The sequence below is a fragment of the Pelodiscus sinensis genome, chromosome 7 (genome assembly GCF_049634645.1).
Source record: "Pelodiscus sinensis isolate JC-2024 chromosome 7, ASM4963464v1, whole genome shotgun sequence".
NCBI classification, from domain to species: domain Eukaryota; kingdom Metazoa; phylum Chordata; order Testudines; family Trionychidae; genus Pelodiscus; species Pelodiscus sinensis.
This window is the reverse complement of record NC_134717.1, coordinates 39,628,473-39,654,407: the sequence shown is the minus strand read 5'-3', so window position 1 is coordinate 39,654,407 and position 25,935 is coordinate 39,628,473. Positions and strand designations below refer to the sequence as shown.

Below are 25,935 nucleotides of genomic sequence, written 5' to 3'. Positions count from 1 at the left end.
TCAGTGGGATAGCCATGTTAGTCCGTAACTTTAAAAATGAGTAGTTCTGTGGCACCTTAGAGGCTATCCAAAATATGTACATAGTATCATGAGCATTTCTGGACAAAACCCACTTCTTCAGATGAGATATCTGATGAAGTGGGTTTAGCTCACAAAAGCTCATGATACTATCTAGTCTCTAAGGTGCCACAAGACTACTTGTTTGTAAACATAGTAATATCACTGTTTTCAATTAGATGAATTGTGTAGCAGGAAAATGGGCAATTGCTTTATGTTAATCCTGAACACTAATTACTGATAGTGCTTAGGAAATAGATGTGTTTCAAAATCTCCATAATTGCCTATTGTTCATCTGAGGATTCTGGCCTGTCAAAAGACAACCTGGAACTGAATAAAAAGCCCATGGGCCTGATCCTTTTTATCTCACAGACACTTAAACTTCATCGGGGGAGGGGAGGGAGGTTTGAGTCACAAGATTGAGATTACCAGGCCTGCCTTTATTCACCCTAAATGTGGATACTGGACTATAACCTATGGACCAATTCTGAAAGAATTATTTGCAACTACAAAGCTCACTACCCTTTACTATATAAATGAACTTAAAAACAACAAATAGTCTTGCAGTACATTAGAGACTAACAAAAAATGTAGATGGCATCATGATCTTATCCTCATCATATATTTGACTTGGGTGTCTGGGTAGGGGCCTAAGGCTGGATTGCTTTCAGGTAACTCTGTTGTTGGCTTCTGGGTAACCTGCAAGGCATAATAGAAGCTGTTTTGTACTGGTTTGGTAAATCTAAGTATTGGAATATTCATCAGCATTGGGGACTGACTGCCCCATTCTTTACTAACTGAGTGTGGCTCTCTGGGACTTTAGTCACAATTACATCAACACTATTTCCTTTAACTATCAAACATGTAATCTCATAAAAAAATCAAATTAGTTTGGCAGGATCTATTTTCCATTAACACATGCCGATTTGTATTAATTGTATTATCTGCCTTTAATACTTTATTACTTGAGTTGTGTATTATCTCACTGGAGATTTTTAAGAGCAGGTTAGACAAACATCTATCAGGGAAGGTCTAGATAAGAAGGTCTAGATAAGATAAGGCAATAAAATGGTTGCAGTTTACCTGGGTTAGTCCTGGTGGGCTGCTGCTACTATATTCACCTGCACCTCCACAGGTACAGGAGATCACAGCTCCCATTGGCTGGGAATGGCGATCCGTGGGCAATGGGAGCTGCAATTCCTGTACCTGCAAAGGCAGAGATAAATATAGTGGTGTGGAGGTCGCCAGGGGCTTACCCAGGCAGACTGGAACTGACTCATGGGCTGATATTTGCTAACCCGGGGTCTAGATGGTGCAGGGGCCTGCCAATGAGTGCAGAGGAATGGAATTGGTGACCTCTCAAAATTTCTTCCAGTCCTATGATTAGCCCATTCCATTATCTTGCCCAGATTGATGTCAGACTGACAGGCCTCTAAGTCCTGGGTCATCTTGATTATCCTTTGTAAATATTGGCACAACATTGGCTTTCTTCTAGTTTTCTGGAATTTCCCAAGTGTTCCAAGATTTACTGAAAATCACCATTAATGGTCCCAATGAGCTCCTCAGTCAGCCATTTAAAAACTCTTGGATGCAAGTGATCTGGACTTAGTGATTTTAAAATGTCTAACTGCTACTTAATATCATCCTGAGATACCAGTAGAAAGACAAGAGTGTTATCTTCATGTGATATGATTATATCATCTGTTTCCCCCCAAATACTGAAATAGGTATTAAATACTTCTGTCTTTTCCAGATTATTATTGATGATTTTATCATTTCCATCTAGTAATGGACCAATGCAATAGTTAGGATTCTTTTTTTTCCAATATACTAAAAACCCCCTCATTCTAATTGTTCTTAACTCTGCTGGCCATACACTTCTCCTTCTGTCCTTTTGCTTCCTCAATCAATTTTCTACAATTCCTAACAAGGATGATGCCAGTGTTATGTGCACTATAATGTGAACTAAAGATATCAAATATAGACGACTAAGCCATTTGAGGAGAGCACATAATCTAATGCAAGTGTGTAATTATAACTCCCATTAGTATTAAATAGAAGTTATTAATGTTCTTTAAACAACAATACTCCTTTTCAGTTTTTCTAGCTCTTCCATGTCTTGTATTAATGAATCACTGGTTGGTAAACTGGAAGTGAAAATTCTGCTTGACTATTATAATGTTTATTGCAAATAAAGGATTACTTCCTTGAAGTAAATAAATAAAGTAATGAATAGAGAAAAGAGAATACTGATTTCTTTTTTTACCTCTGTTCCATCTTTTCCTGGAATTCCATTAAGACCTGCATCCCCCTATGAAGAATTCAATATCAGTCAAACAAAGAAAAAGTAATGTTTTAAACTGTATATACATTGTTCTCGAGTATAATTTAGTACCTATTAAAGGAAGCATACCACTTACGTCTTCCTAAGTTTTAATTATCTAATATGAACGATACCAATATAGAATTTCTTCACAAATTGCATTAATATGTATTTTATTTAAAGAAAAGGGAAAACTAAATAACTCGGATAAACTATCCTAGTTCATAAATGCTGAATACATACAATATTATTACAAGATTTTTCAGTTCAAATGAAAATATAAGGGGCTTTTACTAAATCTTTAAAAAGTCATGTCACCTTTACTCCTTTCTGGCCAGGAGCCCCATCATCACCTGGACGACCCTTTTTACCCTAAAAATAGCAGAATAAAAAAGCTATTAATAAAAAAGTCACATTATAAGCCCCACATCACAAATTCTGTAAAAATGAGCCAGTGCTTTTAGACAGAACCAAGTAACTTCACCATAAAAGAATATCATTTTATTTAGTAATTTATTTGGCAGCATATGCAGGACTTTAGAATAAAAATAGACTCTGTCATCTTGGGCAACTAATATACAGGCAGTCCCCAACTTACGCGGAACCGACTTATGTCGGATCCGCAGTTACGAACGCGGCTTTTCTTGCCCCGGAGGACACGGACTGTGGGACCTTGCGGTCCTGCCGCCCGTGTACTCCGGGGCGAGAAAAGCTGCTCCGCGTCTCCCTGGTCTGCAGACCAGGAAGACGCGGAGCAAAGCCGCGGAGGGGCTCGGGCAGCCGGGCATCCCAGGCGCGCATGGGCTGTCCCGCCGCCGGCTTCCCCCGCGGCTTTGCAGACCAGGGAGACGGGGAGCAAAGCCGAGGAGCACACCCGCAGGGGGACAGCTCAAGCGGGCCCGGGCAGTCCCGCTGCGGGAGTGCTCCAAGGCTTTGCTCCCCGTCTCCCTGGTCTGACCAGCAGACCAGGGAGATGGGGAGCAAAGCCTCGGAGCACGCCAGCAGTGGGACAGCACAGCATGCCTGGACTCTCCCGCTGCCCGCATGCTCTGCGGCTTTGCTCCGTGTCTCCCAGGTCAGCAGACCAGGCTTTTCTTGCCTACCCCTGGGGTAGAGCAGCTGGGGGCTGCCGGGTTGGTCCCGCAGCGCTGCTCCGGACCAACCCGGCAGCACCCCAGCTGCTCTGCCCCAGGAGTCCTGATTCAGCCACTGCTGGTCAGTTTCAGCAGCGGCTGAATCAGGACGCCTGAGGCAGAGCAGCTGGGGTGCTACTGGGTTGCTCCAGTAGCGCCGAGGAGCCGCGCAGCAGCACCCCAACTGCTCTGCCCCAGGCGTCCCCAAGTCAGCCGCTGCTGAAACTGACCAGCGGCTGACTACAGGAAGCCCGAGGCAGAGTTGCTCTGCCCCAGGCTTCCTGGAATCAGCCGCTGATCAGTTTCAGCAGCAGCTGACTTGGGGACGCCTGGGTTTCTTAAGTTGAATCTGTATGTAAGTCAGAACTGGCGTCCAGATTCAGCCGCGGTTGAAACTGATCAGTTTCAGCAGCGGCTGACGCCAGTTCCGACTTACATACAGATTCAACTTAAGAACAAACCTACAGTCCCCATCTTGTACGTAACCCGGGGACTGCCTGTACAATACTTGTTTGTATACTTTCAGTTTGATTTTAATTAGTACAATATTTGGCTATTCAAACCCTTCAGGATTCACTTAACCAGTGAAACTCTGCATTTTATTTCATTGGGTAAGGTAATGAATTGCATCTTTGCTTGCAGGCTTTCGTTCTATACACTCTCCAGTAGAAGGTATCAGAGGGGTAGCCGTGTTAGTCTGGATCTGCAAAGTATTTATTTTACCAACATAAAATAGGAGATCTACATTACACACTTCACTTCTCTACAGAGGAAAAAAGACTGTAAGCTGTCTAAAATACTACCTGCCACATGGGGCCACAACAGTGGTACCCCTAACTCACCCAGAAATATCGTCAATCTATCCAACTACACCCTCAGACCAGCAGAAGAGTCTGTCCTATCTTGGGGACTCTCTTTTTGCCCCACCACCCCCACAAACATGACACAGTTCAGCAGTGATCTGGAAGCCTACTTTTGCCATCTCCGACTCAAAGAATACTTTCAACACAACACTGAACAGTGCACTGACACACAGATACTCTCCCACCAACAGCACAAGAAGAAGAATTCCACATGGACCCCTCCTGAGGGTCGAAATCACAGTCTGGACCTATACATAGAATGCTTCCGCAAACATGCACAGGCAGAAATTGTGGAAAAACAGCATTGCTTGCCTCATAACCTCAGTCATGCAGAATGCAATGCCATCCACAGCTTCAGAAACAACTCTGACATTATAATCAAAGAGGCTGATAAAGGAGGTGCTGTTGTCATCATGAACAGGTCTGACAACCAAAAGGAGGCTGCCAGACAACTCTCCAATACCAAATTCTACAGGCCACTTTCTCAGATCCCACTGAGGAGTACACTAAGAAACTGCACCATCTGCTCAGGACACTCCCCACACAGCACAAGAACAAATCGACACACTCCTAGAGCCCCAACTGGGGTTATTCTATCTACTACCAAAGATCCACAAACCTGGAAATCCTGGATGCCCCATCATCTTGGGCACTGGCACTCTCACTGCAGGACTGTCTGGATATGTGGACTCTCTACTCAGACCCTACGCCACCAGCATTCCCAGCTATCTCCGTGACACCACTGATTTCCTGAGAAAACTACAGTGCATTGGTGATCTTCCAGAAAACACCATCCTAGCCACCATGGATGTAGAGGCTCTCTACACAGACATCCCACACATAGGTGGAATACAAGTTGTCAGGAACAGTTTCCCTGATGATGCCACAGCACAACTGGTGGCAGAGCTCTGTGACTATCCTCACACACAACTATTTCAGATTCGGTGACAATATATACCTCCAAACCAGTGGCACCGCTATGGGCACCATAATGGCCCTACAATATGCTAATATTTTTATGGCTGACCTGGAACAATGCTTCCTCAGCTCTCGTCCACTAACGCCCTTCTCTACCTATGCTACACTGATGACGTCTTCATCATCTGGACCCATGGGAAGCAGACTCTGGAAGAATTCCACCACGATTTCAACAGCTTCCACCCTATAGGCAAACTAGGCAGCCGCCTAGGGCGCCAAGTTGCATGGGGCGCCAAATTCCAAACCCTGCCCCTTCCATTTCCCATGCCTTACCTGGAGCACGGCTTCCCTGCGGCCAGGAAGGGGGTAAGTCCTGGGAGAGGCAGCGCGCAGGGGGGGGGGGTTCCCCTGTGCCGCGGGTGGGGGGAGGTCGGCCCCGGGGGAGGAGGAAAGTGGGGGGTTACTCCTGTGCCATGGGGGGGGGGGGGGTCGGCCCCGGGGGAGAAGGAACGCGGAGGGGTTGGCCCTGGGGGAGAAGGAACGCGGAGGGGTTGGCCCTGCCCCGTGGGAGTGGGGGTTGCCCTGGGAGAGGCGCATGCTGGCTTCTCTCTGGGGGGGGTGGGATCTTGGGAGGAGGCGGGTGCAGGGGAATCTCTCCCCCGACCCTGTTCCATCTCCCTGGTCCCCAGCCCCAGAAATCCAACTCCATCCCCAACCCCCTGACCCCCAGCCCCAGAACTCCATCCCCAGTCCCCTGGCCCCCAGCCACAGAACTCCATCCCCAGCCCTCCTCTCCCCAACACAGAACCAAAACCCTCAGTTGATATCTGCCCTTGGGATTGGGGGGGGGGGCACCGACTGCATGGTTCGCCTAGGGCGCCAGTTGCTGGCAGCTAGTCTAGGACTGCCCCTGCTTCCATCCCACCATCAACCTCAGCCTGGACCAGTCTACACAAGAGATCCACTTACTGGACACCACAGTGCAAATAAGTAACGGTCACATAAACACCACCCTATACCGAAAACCTACTGACCGTTATACCTACCTGCATGCCTCCAGCTTCCATCCCAGACACACCACACGATCCATTGTCTACAGCCAAGCACTGAGGTACAACCGCATCTGCTCCAACCCCTCAGACGGAGACCAACACCTACAAGATCTTCACCAAGCATTCTTGAAACTACGCTACCCGCACGAGGAAGTGAGGAAACAGATTGACAGAGCCAGACAGGTACCCAGAAGCCTCCTACTACAAGACAAGCCCAAGAAAGAAACCAACAGAACACCACTGGCCATCACCTACAGTCTTCAGCTAAAACCTCTCCAACGCATCATCAGTGATCTACAACCCATCCTGGACAACGATTCCTCATTTTCACAGGCCTTGGGAGGCAGGCCAGTCCTCGCCCAAAGACAACCCGCCAACCTGATGCAAATTCTCACCAGCAACTATACACTGCAGCACAGAAACTCTAACTCAGGAACCAATCCCTGCAACAAACCTCGGTGCCAATCTGCCCTCATATCTACACCAGCGACCCCATCACTGGACCTAACTAGATCAGCCATACTGTCACTGGTTCATTCACCTGCACATCTACCAACTACGCCATCATGTGCCTACAATGTCCCTCTGCTACATACATCGGCCCAACTGGACGGTCCCTACATAACAGAATAAATGGACACAAATCAGATATTAGGAATGGCAATATCCAAAAACCTGTAGGAGAACACTTCAATCTCCCTGGACACACAGTGGCAGATTTAAAAGTAGCCATCCTGCAACAAAAAAAATTCAAGACCAGACTTCAAAGAGAAACTGCTGAGCTATAGTTCATCTGCAAATTTGACACCATCAGTTCAGGATTAAACAAAGACTGTGCATGGCTAGCCAAGTACAAAAGCAGTTTCTCCTCTCTTGGTGTTCACACCTCCACACCAGCTGCTAGAAGTAGGCCTCACCCTCCCTGACTGAATTAACCTTGTTATCTCTAGCCTGCATATTTATACCTGCCTCTGGAAATTTCCACTAAATACATCTGACGAAGTGGGTCTTTGCCCACAAAAGCTTATGCTCCAATACATCTGTTAGTCTATAAGGTGCCACAGGACTCCTTATCTCTTTTCCACTCACTCTTCTGTATCCTTACCCCAGGCCAGTTCCCTCTTGAGATGGCAATTCCTAATGTTGGGAAATCCTGGAGGATGTTTTTTTCATACTCCTGTGTCAGAGCTAATGAGTGCTATCTGATCTGGTCGTCAGACTGAATGACTAGAATAGCTTTGCACTTCTACACAGGTGGAACCACCTTCTTTTTCTTTAAGCATGTTTACTTTTTGTACATTTGCCATGATCAAAGTAGATTTCTGGCAGATCAGAAATCATGCTGCTGTTCCCTTTCAGAGGCTGTGTCTAGACTGGCAAGTTTTTCCGCAAAAGCAGCTGCTTTTGCGGAAAAACTTGCCAGCTGTCTACACTGGCCGTTTGAATTTCCGCAAGAACACTGACTTCCTACCATCTGAAATCAGTGCTTCTTGCGGAAATACTATGCTGCTCCCGTTCGGGCAAAAGGGCCAGTGTAGACAGCTCATATTTGCTTTGCGCAAAAAAGCCCCGATCGCGAAAATGGCAATCGGGGCTTTTTTGCGGAAAAGCGCGTTTAGATTGGCACGGACACTTTTCCGCAAAAAGTGCTTTTGCGGAAAAGCGTCTGTGACAATTTAGACATTCTTTTCCACAAATGCTTTTAACAGAAAACTTTTCCGTTAAAAGCATTTGTGGAAAATCATGCCAGTCTAGACGTAGCCAGAGAGAATGTCACAGGAGGAGCTCATAATTGCAGGCAAGTTCTTGGCACATGACTCATTGATCTGTCACTTCCACACAGTATAAAATACAAAAGAGTACTTATTATAACCCGTGTGTCTCATGGATCAGATTCAGAGGCTTAATCAAAATGCCTACAACAAACCTAATTGCAAACTATTTCATGCATTATACCACTAAAAGAAGGAAAATTAGAAATGACAGCTACTTACAGCAGGACCAGGAAGGCCTCTTTCCCCTTTCTCACAGTTACATGCAGAAGCTTGGGGACACTGAATAAAAATGTTCACAGCAAATCAGTACACTTAAATGGGTTAGCCAGAAAACATTGTCACATTTCTTTTCAGCTCAGTTACTTTACAAGCACCAATGAATTACTTCAGCAGAATAAACAAGTTTGTATCTTTTAATTGCAGTTACTTTGCCACTCATGAGTAAAGTGAGCATCCTACCCTCAAGTCAAGAAATCTTTTTCACCATACCACATCATCATGACTTTGCCACAACCCCATTGTAAGGGATTGTATGTTGTTGTGCAGGATGGAAGGGAGGGAAGAATGTAGTAGCTCCTTCGATGCTAAACCTTCCTTATACAACTTCCTGTTATATGGGTAGCTGATACAGAGGAGTAAGGGAATACCATACATCTTTACACCCCCCCTTATTCCACTGTGTGGGCATGCAGGATAGATCATAATCTGGCCCTATATAAAATGGATAAACAAAGCAGTTATACTCACATTAATATCATCTAATTAATAAATTGTAATACATTTCCCTAATTTTCTCTTTATCTTGAATGTATATTATGCTAGCTGATTACTGTTCCACAGTGATTATATGTGTTACTTTTTTATGCTTTCATCCCCTAAGAATCTCAACACATGAAAAAATTGTTTATGTTTTTTTAAAATTATTTATTAAATCTCTATTCAACTTAAAGATTTACACAAGTGGGTATCACAAGCATCACTCTTATCTGAATATCCCAGATCATGTGCCTCCCAAGGACAACAGCATGTAATCCATTTTAAGATTTTGTACTGTCACTCATCAACTCCATAACTGAATGCCTAAAGGGAAATTTGATTAGCATAGCAAGGTTATAGGAAGCTTTTCTTAGAGCAGGGATTTTTTGGAGGGGGCTATAGAGGAAAAGTTACTGTCAATGTAATTTTTAGTATAGTGTTGTGTGTTTGGTTCTGATAGCTTTCCTTTTCTCTGTCTTTATTTTCAACCCCATTAATTGTGCATAGGCCTGGAAACCATCAGTTTTGCCTTATACATCTCTGTAGATATGGAACAGCATATTAACATGACCTGCAAAAGCCAATGTAACCTAACTTGTTTAAAAATCCATTTTATGCTCTTTGCCTCTTTTATGGTCTTTCTCATTATCCAATCTATGACTGCAAAAAGATAGTGGGTAAAATAAGACATCCTTGTCTGACACCTGTAGTAATCCTGAATAAGAAACACCAATAACACATTCTGAGACAGACCTAGAAGAATTCTGATATTTCACATATTTTGGCAGAATTGTAAGTACCCCAAGTAAAACAGGAGCAAAGACTTTACAGACAGAAAGGCAAAAGCCAGATCTGCCTTTGTAATGCTAAAGCTGATCTAGAGACACAGACAGTTTGTCCTCCAAACTAAAAGAATAACTAATACCATGGTAAAGTTGGTCTTACTCTATGGTCCTGAAACTTAAAGTCTCTTAAGAACTTACTATCTAATCTCCAATTTTTAATGAACAGATATCTTAAACAAAACCCATCAGATGGCTAGGGAAAAAATCACAACTGAAGAACTCTAGAAGAGGATGAAACAGAGGCTGACAGGATAGGAGAGTACAGAATGAAGATGGAGCTGGCCATGACGTACATGGAAGAAAGACACAAATAATGTAACAAGGCGGTGGACTGGAACCAGTGGTGCAGGAACAAATTTTTATAGTAGGGTGCTAAAGGCCATTCAGCAAAACTATAAACCCTGTATATAATGGAAACAATTCCACTCAAGGGGTGTTCCTGTACCCATGGCACTCCTCGCCCCTGCGCCTATGTCTGGAACCCCTAGGGGAAAAAAATGGCAAGGTATGCCAACACTTTGGGCAGGCGGCTGGACTTGATCACTTCCTGAGGTCTCTTCCAGTCCTGTGATTTTATGATAACATGGAAATGAAAATAGAGGCAGAATTGAAAGCTATCAAAATGACACGGGAAGAAGCTTAGACTCCAGGAAGGGATCAGTAAAAGATTGAAGGCTGTGGTGAAGGTTGTATGTTTCACATGGAATAGAGAGGCACTATATAAATTGTGTTTGTTATTCAAATATAAATATATTACTGTTAGATTTATAACAGAAATAAATTTCACTATATATCTAATAGTTAAGAGAATATATAAACTTATGGAACATTTAACTTTATCTGATAACACCATATATTTGAAATATTGTTCCACTTGGAAAATGTAAAGTATGTCAGGTCACAGAAATCTGTACTTTTTCTAATTCCTATAAACTATTGAAATTTAAAAAGAAATAAAGGCTCCAGTCCAGCAAACACTAACACATGAAATTTTATGCTTTGTTACAACTCACACGAGTAGTCCCATTGTTGTACAGTATCTCATTATCAAATCCCTGAGTTATCTAGTCCCTCATACATTATTGTGTCACATATTTATTACATTACATATGCTATTTACAGGACAGCATGATTAAAAAGCAATTCTGATATTTTGTTTTCTGTGTAGAATTAATACTTACCCCTTCTTGAGCCAGATCTTTCTGTGAAGATAGATATTGAAAACAACATTACAAACTACATGTCATAGAAGAAAAAACGCATGTTGCTAGACACAGGGTTAGAATGCTAAGAATGTGGTTTTTATCTTTAATTGAAATTAATGACATAATTTCAAGCTATTAAAATAATTCCACCAAATTTTCTATTGCAGTTTCTATTCTGTAATGTTAATCCATTCATAAACATACACACTCTAACCTTTGTAGTTAAACCTATGCTGTCAGAAAGTCTGCTATGAGTTCAATAATGTAGTAAGTATACAGCAACAGGTAACTATAATTAACTAGTTAGCAACAGTCCCAAATATATTGACTTACATTTTATAACATAGTGGAAGAGATTTAAGGTGCATCTACACAGCACTCTAAACTTGAAATAAGATACGCAATATGCAAAGGACCAATTGCATATCTTATTTTGAATCTATTTTGAAATAGCTTATTTTGAAATTTATCATATCTACACAGTGCCAAATTTTGAAATAACATGCTATTTTGAGACATCCGTTAGCCCTTGTGGAACGAGGGTTACCAGGATGCTGAAATAACGTGCCTATTATTTTGAAAAATATTTTGACATAACAGGCACCTTGTATAGATGCAGGGTAGCTATTTTGGGCATACCTTTGGTATCCCAAAATAGCCATACATGTAGACGTACCCTTAGACGCATACAGCTTGTTTCAAAGTTTGCTTAAATCAATGGAAAGATTTCCATTGTTTTCAATGGACTTTTGAGTCGGTGCCTAGAGAAGAGTTGTGAGGGAAACTCTGTTGTGAGGGAAATATCTATAGTGAGTCACTGAGATATAGGTCCAGATCCTCAAAGTTATTTAGATGCTGAACTCCAAATGATTTCATGGGCAATGGAACAAGGCAATAACTTATGCTATGGCATGCTCTCAAGCTTGATTATTTTTAGGTGTCATTAGAGCAAAGTCTAACCTTTCCTATCTGATGATATACTGAAACATTTCTAATTCATTTACTAAGAGTTATGAGTTTCACAACAAGTTGGTGTGAATTGTACACCTGCAATCTGCCAAGACTGATGTGCAGAGTGTAGATATTGCTGAACTGTCACCGGCAAATGTGTAACTTTCATTTGCACAATTTTGTAGTTGTTTATTGCGCTTGACAGAGAAACCAAGATAAAGCATTCATATTGTAGATTTTCAAAAAATCAATCAGGGAAACCTGATTAAAGCAGTGTGTTTACCCCAAACCAGAGTGGTAAAGCTTTTTTGGGTTAGGAGCAGCTGACCCACAAGAAAATCAGTCAGGGACCACACACAAGTGAGAAGCAAAAAACAAAACAACCCTCACTGACATGACCCCTGACTGAGAACAAGAAAGACACTCCCCACATTTCCCTCACACACCAGAGCTTAGGGGGGCCCACGCTAGTAAAATTTGTGTGCTCCAGCCCTACGGTGGGGTAGCGGGGGAGCTGGAGCACCAGCACAGGCTCCCCAATGCTGGGCAGGGAGTTCTGAGCCTTGGGGGCTGGATCCAGGTAAACCAGAGGCCCGATGTAGCCCCTGGGCCTTATGTTCCCCACCACTGCCCTAAGCCATAAACAACCTGCCAAAGAGGCATAACTCGGAATGGTATAGGACCAGGGAACGAAGCACCATTGATCAGAATAGCTTAATCTGAGAAATAGTCAAGACTGAATGAAGCATGTGCTACAGTAATAACTCCACAGAAGATAGGCCTGCTACCTCATAGTCACTGGTCTGCCTGCCTGGGCAGAGAGGCAGATTGTCAAAGTGAGTGGCAGTCAGCGTGGCTGGGTTGAGTAGTTGCTTGTTAGAATGCAATCAGGCATAACCTACACTTCTGCAGGCCCTTCAAGGTTAATTGTCAGGTTGACTATGCCAGTCTTTCTTTTTTATTGGTGTTCTCTCTAGGACGCAGACAAATGTTTGTGCCATCATGTTTATGCTGGCAAGGAAATATAGCATTCCTTCACAAGTGTGGAATATAATGCCATCTAAGTTAAGAGTCCACAACACAGTGCAAAACTTCGGAATCACATTTGCTTCTAGACTCCATGGAAGGTTCCCAAGTGGACCCTTATAGAGATTTAGGGTCAAATTCAGATGTGGCCATATCTCCATTGAAGTCTATGGAGGAATGCTTATGCCAGAGGTGAATTTGGCCCTTGTGCCTAAAACAATATCTTCTCTCCGACTTGCTGCAGAAGAAAGAACTAGAATAAAACTAGGTTTAAAATACCTTTCCGCAGGAGAAAAAATAAATAAAAAATATCCCCAGTATCTTGGGGCAGATTCAGCTTCTAGCATCCAGCCTGAAAATTTCCACTGAGGAGATCCATGGAGAAGCATGAGGGAACAACTAGTGCTTTAGAATGATCACAAATGGCAAATAAATGGTATCAGATTCAAATTTGGAGTGTTGTTTCTACCCATAAAATATTGATTTTTTTTAAAGAACTCCAAATATTAAAAACATTGGGAAGAAAAAAACTTTTTAAACATTTGGCCAGTATGTTTTTAATCCTTGGTCCATACATACCATTTCTTTCACCATTTTCTCCACAACTCCTTTCTCCTGTAGATTGAAAACAAACTTTGATGCTGGGACACTGGCCAGAAGCCGAAGCTTAGCAGCATTGGCCACCTCTTCAGCCACTCTGGTCATTCCCACCGTGAAGAATACAATTCCCTGATGTTTAGCATCAGCAGTTGCTGCAAAAATATCTGGATTTCTTGGATGGTCCACTCCATCTGTCAAGAGCACAGCTGCTTTCACACTGCCATGAGTCCCTTCAGTCATATATAGTTGTGTGAGATTGGTTATGGCATATGTTGTGTAGGTACCATGACCTATGTAGGTTATGGGAGCAATGCGGGATTTGAAAGCTTCAGGACCCTTCCAGTCTCTGAAAGTTTGCTCTATGAGAACACTGCTACTGTACTGAAGTAAAGCCATCCTCCAGCTGAAAGTACGTCCGGAATTGATTTGCACTCCTTTCATACTGTTCACTGTTTCTAATACAAATTTTTTCTGTTGTTCGTGATTATAGTTCTTGGCACTTTCTGAACTGTCCAATAGAAAAGCTATTTCAAGAACACAGTCTTCATCTGGAATAAATTTGTTAGATAAGTGAGTTTAATTACATTAGCAAGTTATGTTATGCATAAAATGATCTATTTATATGTAAATACTAAGTCTTCTGGAAGCTTAAGAATACTTGCATAACAAACATAAGGATGAGAAACCTTCGGAAATTTGGCAGAGCTTTAGAGTCTATAGGACAAGGAACCATCTCAAGTTGGAAGAGATCTTCCTGGGGGAAAAGAAACCTGCTGAAAGTGGAACAATCCTCTTGCATGAGGAATGTTCTGAAGATATTTATACCTTCAACCAAAACTGCTGCTTGGTATCTTAGCAGGAGGGAACCCAGAAGATTAACTTCTGGATGGCAAGTTGGCCTGTCACAGACCTGCAGTAAGATCTTAAGCAAGTAATTTGACCTTTCTGTGCCCTTCTTTTTCTTCCTGCACTTTATCATGTGTATTTTGTGAGCTCTCTGAGGCGTGCATACTGTCGCTATCTTCAGAGGGATAGCTTTGTTAGTCTGTAACTGAAAAAAAATTAAAAAACTAATGAATAGTCTTGCAGCTGCTGTTGCCAGATGGCTGAAACAAAAATACCGAATCATCCCCCCCCCAAAAAAAACCCCCACCAGGAAAACATTTTATTGAAGGAAAAAAAGGGGGGGATACCAAAGTTGTTGAGAAAAAAAAAAGACTCCAAGAACCTGTATCACTGCTAGGGGTTACCAGGTAGTCATTTAGAAAAAAACAAAAACCTGGACATGCTTCATTGGTGGGTGGGGGGGGACAGGCCAGAAGGGAGTGATGCAGGCCAGGAAGGGGTGGGCCTGGAAACAGCTAACGGGGGGGGGGGGAGGCAATGGGGATGGCCGGGGGGAGATGCACATGTCCGGTATTTTCTGATTTTTTTTTACCTGACAGTGTGCAAATACTGGACTGTCCAGTACAATACCGGACACCTAGCACCCCTACTTGCAGCACCTAAGAGGCTAACAAAATGTAGATGGTATCATGAGCTTTCGTGGGCACAGCACACTTCTTCAGATGAATGGAGTTAGGAGGTTCAGTTTCCAAATAAATACAAAGAAAGAGAGGGTAGGGGGTATGGGGGGAAGGGGGAAAGGGAGAAGGAAAAAGAAGGAAAAAGAAGGAGAAAAAATACTGTCAGAGTGTCCATGCTAAATGAAGCTGATAGAGTGGGTACTAAGTGCTCTTAAGTACCTGGTGGTTGGTTTTTTATGTCATTAGGATGTGGAATGTCATTAGGATGTGGCCATCCAGGCAACCTCTTTGTTTAGATCAGGGCTACTCAACACAGGGCCCGCAGGCCACATGCAGCCTGCGGCCCATGTGTTTGCGGCTCGCAGTGCAGTTTGGGTTTATGCAGGGCTCAACATGTGGCCCGCCTGTGGGAGTCAAAACAAAAAAGGAGTCAATAACAGAAGACCATTGTGATATTCCTTTTAGTAGTTAAATTCCTGGACTGTCATTGCTCATTAAAAGTGCTGGCATATGGTTGGAAATTGGGTAAATATTGCATTTTATTAATATCAGCAGAACTGACTTAAATGGGGCCTGCGTGTTGTGTAGTCTCACCTTAATCTTTGTATTCATGCCCTTCAGTATGAAAGAAGCTATTCACATATATATTTGCACCTATATGCAACCACACTTAAGTTGAGGTCCTCAGCATATGCTGTGAGTATCATTGTGGCCCGTGGGGCTTCCAAAGTTGAGTAGCCCTGGTTTAGAACACTGCTGCAGGTATGAAACTTGTAAATGAAATCAAGTTCTGTAGCTTCCGACAAGCTGTTTTTTTAAATTGGCTTGCAATAACATGGTAACTGTGAGATCCATTAATGAGTTCCCAGGCAAGTTAAAATGTTCCTCAACAGGTTTCTCTGTTACTTTTTCGAATATCTGATTTGTGCCCATTAATCCTTTTTCGTAAGCACTGTCCAGTTTGGCCAATATACATGACAGAGGGGCATTGCTGGCACAGATCACATTATTGGATGTGCAGTTATATGAGCCTCTGATGTGGTGGTTTATGTGGTTGGGTCCTATGATGGTGTTGCTTGTCTAGATGTGTGGACAGAGTTGGCACTAGGGATGTGAAGGACTAGTCAACTATCCGATAAGCAAATGCTTATCGGATAGTTGACAGGATAGTCGATTAATCACTCCCCCTCCCATTCCCCCAGGAGACAGAGGCAGCAAGGGCTGGGGGGGAGAAGTGGGTGGTACTTCAAAGTGGCAGCGCCACACAGAGCCCGGGGTCAGTGGGGGAAGTGCCCCCGCTGGCTTCGGCTTTGGCACTTTTACCTTTTTCGTCCTTGGGCTGTTGCTACTCTTCAAAGGTGGAGGTGCCCTATTGACTAATCCAACAGTGGATGCAAAAATGCATCGACTATTCGATTAGTCAATTACCCGATACTTAACATCCATAGCTGGCACCAGAGTTAGGGGTGGCTTCCTAGGTGAGTATGATGGAGGTGAGCTGCATTACTGGAAAGAATTTGTTCGAGGTTAGAGAGTTGTCTGTTGGCGAGGACTGGCCTGTCCCCCGAGGCCTGTGAGAGTCAGGAGTCACTTTCCAGGATAGGTTGTAGATTGTTGTTAATGTGCTGGAGGGGTTTATGTTGCGGGCAGTAGGTGATGACGAGTGGTGTTCTGTTGTTTTCTTTGTAGGGCCCATCTTGAAGAAGCTGATATCTGGGTACTCATCTGGCTCTGTCAATCTCTTTTTTCACTTCTCTGGGTGGACAGAGTTTAAAGAGAAGCTAGATAATTTCATGGAGGTTAGGTCCATAAAAGGCTCTTAGCCAGGGGATAGAATTGGTGTCCCTGGCCTCTGTTTGTCAGAGGCTGGAGAGGGATGGCAGGAGACAAATCGCTTGATCATTGTCTTCAGTCCACCCTCTCTGGGGCACCTGGTGCTGGCCACTGTCAGCAGACAGGATACTGGGCTAGATGGACCTTTGGTCTGACCCAGTACGGCCGTTCTTATGTTCTGATGTTCTTATTTCAGTTTTAAGAATGTTATATATAGATCCTGTAGGTGTTTGTCTTTGTGGGACTGGAGCAAATCTGGTTGTATCTTAGGGCCTGGCTGTAAACAGTTGATTGGGAAATGTGTCTGGGATGGAAGCTAGAGGCATGTAGGTAAATGTAATGGTCAGGAGGTTTCCAGTATAAGGTGGCTGTTATAACTGCACTGTAGTGTCAAGGAAATGGATCTCTTGTGAGGACTGGTCCAGGCTAAGATTGATGGTGGGAATTTTTGAAATCCTTATGGAATTTAAGGGTCTCCTTCTCGTGGGTCCATATGATGAATATGTCATCAATGAGGCATAAGTAGAGTAGAGGTGCTAGGGGGAAGGAGTTGAGGAAATGTTGTTCAAGGTCAGCCGTAAAGATGTTGGCATATTGTGGAGCCATGCAGGAGCCCATAACTGTGCTGCTGACTTGAAGTTATAAATGGTCTCTAAATTGGAAACAGTTATGAGTGAGGACAAAGTCACAGAGCTCAGTAATCAGGTGTGCTGTGGCATCATCAGGGATAGTGTTTCTGACAGCCACTAATCCATCATCATGTGGAATGTTAGTGTAAAGAACTTCATCTATGGTGACCAGGATGGTGTTTTCAGGAAGATTACCGATGTTCTGTAGTTTCCTCGGAAAGTCGGTGGTGTCTTGAAGATAGATAGGAGTGCTGGTAGCATAGGGTCTGAGGAGAGAGTCAATATAATCACATAATCCTTTAAGAGTGCCAATGCTTGAAATGATGGGTTGTCCTGGATCTCCAGGTTTGTATATCTTGGGTAGCAGATTGGAAACTCCTGGTCAGAGATTTGGGGGTGTATTTGTGTAGCAGGAAGTTTCATGAGCAGATTTTGTGTGTGTGTGTATGCGTGTGCATGCTTTAGTGAGATCAGGGGAGAGAAGCCTGTAGAATTTGGAGTTGCTGAGTAGATTCTCTAATTGGCAAGTAGACATTCTAATTGACAATATTTTTTCCCTTCTCTTCCCCCCCATGCCGTCTATTTCTCTGCTATTTATTTGGAAACTGGACCTCTTAACTCCATTCATCTGAAGAAGTGAGTTATGCCCACAAAAGATCATGATACCATCTACATTTTTTGTTAGCCTTGTAGGTGCTGCAAGACTATTTGTTATTTTTTATGTCTTTCGCTATGTGTGCGCACACTGCACCTAGCATAATTTGGCCCCCAACCTCTAGAGGATACCGTAACACAAATAATTAATACACATAATTATAGAATTGCATTTCTGATAGGTGGAACACTAGACTCTTTAGAATACTCCATTTAGTGTCCTATACTGTACACAGGTGTATAAACCTAAGTGCATACACAAACATTTGCAGGCTCAGGGCCTAACACTGCAATTTAGCTAGTATTAATTTTCTGACAACCTAGGAAAATTAATTTTGAATAAATGTGTATCTGCCACTCTTCATTTACTGACAATACCATGACTGACAGCCAAAAGTATTAAGAATGTAAAAGAAGCATCCTCCCATCTTGTTCTTTTAAGCTCTTTTCCCACCACCGCAAATAAACTATAAATCTAAGTGTAAAAATATGGTAGATGAAATTGTAAGTGGGACTAACTCTGCAGATTGTAAATATATTGTTTTAAGTGCAAGTTAGCTATACAGTCCAGAATTTGAATAAGCATTAAAAAAGTGTAAAAATTCACCTTGATCTCTTGGACTGGGATATTTTTCTATAGCATTTGACAGAAGAGGCTTAGATTTTTGTCTTCTTATTCCATTTCTTTTGTCTTCATTGAGATGTTGTGCCAAAAACATATGCTGTCCTAGTAGCCACAAAAGCCACCAGAATCTGTAGAACATGTTTTGTTATTTCCTAAACAACACAAAATACAGTGAGGATATACATTATTATTTAGGCTACACGAGGTTAATGAAGTGTGGGTCTGCTTTGCTCTGATAGCATGTAAACAACAGTATATGCAGCAAGCAGAACATTCAAAGGGTTTATTTGTACATTCCTACTCAGGAAATTTTGTTTAACATCTGCTGTTAGCATTATTGGGAATTACCTAAAATGATTAAGAAGGGATGGGAGTATAAATCTTTAAAACAGTAATTAAAAAAAAATCCATATGAAAAGTTACATATTTTACTAAGACCTAGATAAGACCTACCTTTACCTTAAAGAAGTTATTTATGCATGGAGCAAACAGTTCTTGTTAAACCCTTAGAGGTTCTTCCAACAAAGATTATGTAGGAAAACCTTTGCCTAAACCCAGTGAAATATTTTTAAAATAGAAAAACCCACCCTAAGTAACCCCTCAAGTAATATGCCAATTTACAGATGGAGCCACTGAAGTAGAACATAAGGCTCAAATTGTCAAAACTGTTGTTACTTTGGTGTGTCTAGATTTGTGGATGCCTCGCTTCATACACCTTCAAGAACGGGAAGCTTTTTGTGATTTTTGAAAGGATACCCAGAAAGGCAATACTGGAGCCATGAGTAGAATTTCAGAGTTGCTGGCTGCCTACACACAAACCTAGACCTGTGCTGCATCTTGCTACTTCCACCAATCACTCTCTTAGGGTGTGTCTAAACTACACCCCTCTGTTGGCAGAGGGATGTGAATAAGACACATTGAAAGTGCAAATGAAGCGGGGATTTAAATATCCCATGCTTCATTTGCATAATGGCGGCCGCCACTTTTTTTCGAAACAGGGCTTTTAGAAAAAAACGGCAGTTTAGATGGGGCATTTCTGTCGAAAATGCCCCGTCTAAATTGCTGTTTTTTTCTAAAAGCCCCGTTTCGAAAAAAAGCAGCAGCCGCCATTATGCAAATGAAGTGAGGGATATTTAAATCCCCGCTTCATTTGCACTTTCGATAAGTCTAATTTACATCCCTTTATCGAAAAAGGGGTGTAGTTTAGACATACCTTCAGATGGAAGTAACTTGGTTATGTAAACAGTTTCTGGAACTCTGTAGAACAGTGGTCTTCAACCTTTTTAACCACAAGATCACTTTTTAAATTTAAGTGCAATGTAAAATCTACCTCAAACCCAAATACCCTTGCCCCACTTCCTTCCTGCCCCTTCTTTGAGGCCCTCCCCTGCTCCACCCCTTTTCCGAGGCCTCATCCTGCTCACTCCATCTGACTTCCTCCCCCGTCCTCACTCACTTTCACCAGGCTGGTGTAGGGGGTTGGGATGCAGGCTCTTGTCTTGGGCCAAGGGGATTGTCTTGGAGTGTGGGAGGCACTCCAGGCTTAGCCCAAGATGGAAGATTGGGGTCCAGGAGGTGTTTCAGGGTGCAAGCTGTGGGAAGGAGTTTGGGTGTAGGGGCACTCTCGTCTGGGGCAGGAGGTTGGGTGTAGGAGGAGGTTCAGGGCTGGGACTGGGGTGCAGGCTCTGGCTGGACACTGTTTAACTGAGATGGGTTCCGGGTGGTGGAGCAGTGGAGTCAAGGCAGGCTTACTCCTGCCCTGGCCCTGCACTACTCCTGAAAGCAGGTGGCATGTACAGCAATGGCTCCATGGCACCATGTGCTGCCCCTCATATACAGGCACTGAGCCCACAGCTTCTACTACTGTCCATGGTTCCCCATTATTGATCAATGGAAGCTGCAAGAGTAGGGTCTGCAGATAAGGACAGCATGTGGAGACTCCTTGCTCTGCCTCGCTCAGGGGTGGCAGGCACATGCCAGCCACTTCCAGGAGCAACAATTACCACAGGGATAATGACTCCAGCCACAAAAGGTTAGGCATTTTAGAACTCATTACTCAAAGAATTACATTTAAGTGTAAGAAAAATGAAAATTAAGAAATGCACAGACCAATCAAAACAAAAAATAGCACACTCTGCAAGCAGTAAAAGTAGTATCAAGAACAACATGTGTGGGGTCGGGAGATGTGTGAAGGACAGTGTGTGTTTGTGGGAATGACAGAGACACACGCAGTGTGAGAGTGACAGAGATTGGCATTGCCATGCTCCCTCCCTCCATCCCCTTCTCTCTGCGTGGAGATAAGGTACCAAAGTGTGGGGAGGAGGGACATCGTGATATCAGCACCCCCCATCCTCTCTCTCCCACACCCTGCACAGCAAGCAGGAGGCTTCCTGGGGGCATCTCCAAGGCACAGGGCAGGGGCAGCATGACGGGGGGTGAAGGGGCAACTGATCTGCCAGAGCTTGATAGCTTCCCAGCCAAACCAGTCAGGATCACCTGTCAGAGGCTCCAAGATCTACCAGTAGATCCCAATCTACTGGGTGATGACCACTGCTGTAGAAATTCCATAGTCAGTCATTTTGCCTGTATTTAAACTTTTTTTTCAGATTTCCTAATCTTGAAAATATCACAATACTGTTGGTGGCAACAATGGGAACAGTAGTGTAGTACAGCCACCACCAGGAAATTGACCACCCTCTCTTCTTAACCTGAACAGAAGCAGGTATAATACTTGAAACGAATTTTAACTTATGTTTATATTGATCCTACTTGAAGTTGCTTGGGTGCATTTTAAAATGATCAAAATTTTCTCTTCACATGCACCAGGTACATAATAAGGCTGGATAGGCTTGTCCCTTTTTTCTGAAGCATGGTATATACTCATAGGCGTGCGCAGGGGGTGTGCCGGGTACGCCCAGGCACACGCTAATGTCTCAAAAAAAAGCAGCTTTGCGTTTTAATTTAATTGCATGATATGCTCTTTTAGTTTTAAAGTATGGATTGTTGTATTACGCAACAAGCACCAAATGTAGAAATGTATAGAAAGCCCGCATTTGCTTGCAGCATGTCCTTTATGATTGAGTATTCAATAAATGTTTGCCTTTAAAAAAAATTCCCTGGGTGCACGCCCTAATGAAATATGCTGCGCGCCTATGTATACACTTTATGACCAACGACAGTAGTCTAGCTAGCAGATGGACGAATTCTATACCCTCTGGTAGCTTTTAGTAGTGACTGGAATAAGTAGTGAATTAATGTATAAAGCATTTACAACACGATACAATGGCTCACATTTTCTTACAAGCTTCCAAATATATTTTAGAAGTCAGTTCCTGTAATAATGAACTGTTTTTAACTTCTTGGAACAGGAATTTCCTTTATGCGGCCACCATGAGGATATTGTATTTGGTAAGAGAAATACATAAGAGATGTTTTCAAGTACATTGAAAACAGGTTCAGAATTGGTCACAAACTGATATTCAAAGTAGGAAAAAGCAATCTCTCTCTCGTACGCTCAAGATTTTTACTGTAGGTGAAACTGGTGAATGATAATTAAACACTCAGGCTATGTCTACAGTAGCGGCTTCTTGTGCAAGAACTCTTGCGCAAGAAAACGTCCACACTGGCATGATCTTGCACAAAAACTCTTTAGTGAAAGAGTTCTTGCATTAAAGTAGTTGTGCAAGAGAGCGTCTACACTGGCATGTGCTTTTGCGCAAGAGATGTGCTTTTCCACAGGAGCATCCATGCCAGCGTAGACACTTTTTTGAGCAAGAAAGCTCTGATGGCCATTTTAACCATAGGGCTTTCTTGCGCAAGAAATTCATGTTGCCTGTCTACACTGGCCTCTTGCGCAAGAACAGTTGCGCAAAAGGGCTTATTCCTGAGTGGGAGCATCATAGTTCTTGTGCAAGAAGCCCTGATTTCATACAGTAGAACGTCAGTTTATTTGCGCAAGAACACATGGCCAGTGTAGACAGGAAGCAAGTTTTTGTGCAAGAGTGGTCGCTTTGGCACAAGATCGCACCAGTGTAGACACAGCCTGCCATGTGCCAGCTGTGCTTTTGCATAAGAGCATCCATGGCAGTGTGGACGCTCTCTTGCGCAAGAAAGCTCTGATGGCCATTTTAGCCATAGGTCTTTCTTGCACAAGAAACCCTGGCCGAGCGTCCACACTGCCCTCTTGCACAAGAGATCCTGCGCAAGAGGACTTACACCTGTTAAAAAAGAGCGTAGCTCTTGCGCAAGAAGCCCTCTCTTGCCACGCCGTACTGTAAATTTCCTCGCGCAAGACCAGGCGGGCTGCGTAGAGGCTCTGCGGATTCTTGCGCAAGAACTGCCATACTTGCGCAAGAAGCTGCGAGTGTAGCCATAGCCTCACAGAAGTTTATTTATTTATTTATTTAAATATTTTTTTTTACCCCGCCTTTCTATTTAAAATATTCAAGGAAGCTTACAGGAACAAACAAAAAAAAATACAAATATATACAAAAATTTAAAATATGAGGCCTCAGAGGGACATAACCAGCTAAAAACATATAGGCTACGTCTAGACTGGCATGATTTTCCGCAAATGCATTTGCGGAAAAGAGCGTCTAGATTGGCACGGACACTTTTCCACAAAAGCACAGTAGACAGTGTAGACAGTTGGCAAGTTTTTCCGCAAAAGCAGTTGCTTTTGCAGAAAAACTTGCCAGTCTAGACACAGCCATAGAGAGGAAGAACACACACTTGTACAGACTCAAACATTAATAAAAGCACGAGTAAAAAAGATGGCTTTAGCCTGACGCCGGAACAACGCTAGCGTTGGCGCCATGCGAGTATCCAGAGGAAGAGAATTCCACAGCCTGGGAGCAAAAGCTGAGAATGCCCTGTTCCACGTAGAAGTTGACACAGGAGTTGACACACGATTCCCAGTCCTATTACGCAGAGCCGCTAGGGAAGGGGAAAGAATAAGGAAAGGGGCCCATTCAGGTTTTCACTCCCATGTTGATGGCCCTCTCAAAACTGCAGGGGATGAAAACAGTGCTGACAAAGCTGGGCTGCGGACCGGCTGAGTCCAGACTAGAGCACAGGGTGCCTGGGGGTGAGCGTAACCGTGGTGGTTACATGAGCACAGGCTGGCTCCCGCTAGCAGTGCAGGGTCCCTGCTTTCTTCTCTTCTCCCCGGGACACGCGGCTGCCCTAGCACACTAGACCGCCCTCGCTGTCTGCACAGTCAGGGGCCGCCCTAGGTAAACCGCAAACCCAAGCAATAGCCGCAGGCGCCGGGGAAGCGCCCTGCACACGCCGCCGCCTCTTTCAGCCTGCTCTCTGATCGGCATTGCTCTGGGATACAGCCCGGCCAGCAGTGGGTCACTGTGGTGACCCCGCACAAATTATTCTCTCCCCGCCCCCTATTCTGCCTAATTGCTTTCTCCCTTCTACGCCTCTCCAGCGGGGAACACTCCGCATCTTTACAATTCAGTGACGCGCCACACGCTCGCAATGGGGGAAGCTCTGAGCCGGGGGTGCACAGCCTTGCTGGGTATTTCCCCAGCTAAGAGCTGCACAGGTTCCGCTGCAGCTCCTGGGTGCTCCCTGCAGACTGGCAGTGACGCTGCTACCCCCCGGGAAGACGTTTCCTCTTCGAAACGCTCCCTGCAGTAGCAGGGGTGAGACTGGCACCTGCACACTCCCGGCAGCCACGGCGCCAGGACAGGGCAAGCCTGGCGGCGGGAAAGCATTGGTCTCGTATAGGAAACCTCCGCTTGTTCTTGCGGTAGCGTGTGCTCTGAGGCTGGGCGAAATGACTAGCAGAGCGCGGGCAAAAGCAGAACTCTTGCTCGCGAGCACCCGTGCCCTCCCTGCGGGTTGCCAGCGCTACAGGCATCCCAGGCACGTGGACAAGAATACCAAGCAGGAGTCTTACCTCGCGGCTCCGGGTGAGCACAGTGCGCGGCTCAGTTTCTAGGAGGTGGGAGCGCTGTGCTTCCTCTGCCTGGGCTAGGAGCAGCGGGACCTCCTCCCTGCGCTACCTCCAGCTCGAGTAACTCGGGAGGGACGGGCAGGGGAAGACAGCAGTTTCTTGTGAGAATAAATCTCTTGTAGCAGGGGGCGCCAACCGAGAAAGAAAAGCCTCTGGGTAAAAACAACGAAGCATTCACCTCCCCATGCATAGCCATACCCCCTCTCCTCTACATCTATCCATACTCACTTTTCTATCCACACCTAGTCACCCCCAGCCACACCCACCGGGGTCTGTGTGTGCTTGGCTTCCATCTGCATGAAAATGAAGACAGACGATCACTATGTAAAATATGCAACTATACATTATTTTAGTGATACTGTTCCAGTACAGTAAATCATACTTTTAACACAACAGAAGTCTTAACAGTGTTCTAAAATAAAAATTTCAGATATAGGTTATGGATAAAATGAAGGATTATATAAACCATGATATAAATACAAGAACTACAAAGGTTAGCCAGTCTTACTGTTGTAGCTGTTCAGTGTTTCACTATATGCTTTGAAATAACCTTCTGCTTATAACCAGCTGTAGTCTCAATTATAGCTTTTTTTCTTTTCCTATTAAAATCCTGAAGGCATCAAGCAATTTGTGTGGTCCTGTCACAAATGGAATGAAAAGCACAACGACTAAAACCTCTGCAGTTAGGTTTCTTAATTTGCACCTTCAAGTAACTAATGATTAAATTAATCAATTTCCCTACATTTAAATAGCCTGATTTGCAAATGGGTTGGGCACCTGTAGTTCTCACTGAAGCATATAGTACCCAAGCTTGATAAAAACACATCTACTGGAGGCTGCCGCTTATCACATGATTTTACAACCATTCTTAAAGTTTTCTAAAGTGTAATCTTATCAGCTATATAAAATGTATAGATAGCTCCATTCTCAAGTATGCCTTATTTACCTTAAATTCCTGAGCTTACAAATAGCTTGGCAAAAATACACCCCAAATCAAAAACACTCCCACCATTAGAAGTAGCTAGCTGGAAGGGATCCGAGACGAAAAAAGTGAATTGTTTTGGTTTGTTTCTAGAAGTTACAGATTAGAATCTAAAACACAGAAGGGGAGTGGATTACACAGGATCATATTTTAAACCACTGGTTCCCAACACGGTGCCTGTGGGCGTCATGGCACCCGCCGGGCCATTTATATG

General features: G+C 43.8%; 1 protein-coding gene across 1 annotated transcript in view; it reads right to left on the bottom strand.

Moving 5' to 3' along the window:
* Nucleotides 1-24,958, bottom strand: part of LOC102444776 (uncharacterized) — a 93,493-nt gene extending 68,535 nt beyond the window's left edge. The window contains exons 1-7 of the mRNA XM_006110461.4: nucleotides 24,683-24,958; nucleotides 18,754-18,923; nucleotides 13,484-14,052; nucleotides 10,904-10,924; nucleotides 8,341-8,400; nucleotides 2,699-2,752; nucleotides 2,324-2,368 (exon numbers count right to left, since the gene is read on the bottom strand). Of these exons, the coding sequence (XP_006110523.1) occupies nucleotides 2,324-2,368; nucleotides 2,699-2,752; nucleotides 8,341-8,400; nucleotides 10,904-10,924; nucleotides 13,484-14,052; nucleotides 18,754-18,910 (906 nt within the window). The 5' untranslated portion in view covers nucleotides 18,911-18,923; nucleotides 24,683-24,958. The remainder of the gene's footprint in view (nucleotides 1-2,323; nucleotides 2,369-2,698; nucleotides 2,753-8,340; nucleotides 8,401-10,903; nucleotides 10,925-13,483; nucleotides 14,053-18,753; nucleotides 18,924-24,682) is intronic.
* Between the last annotated feature and the right edge of the window lie 977 nt (nucleotides 24,959-25,935).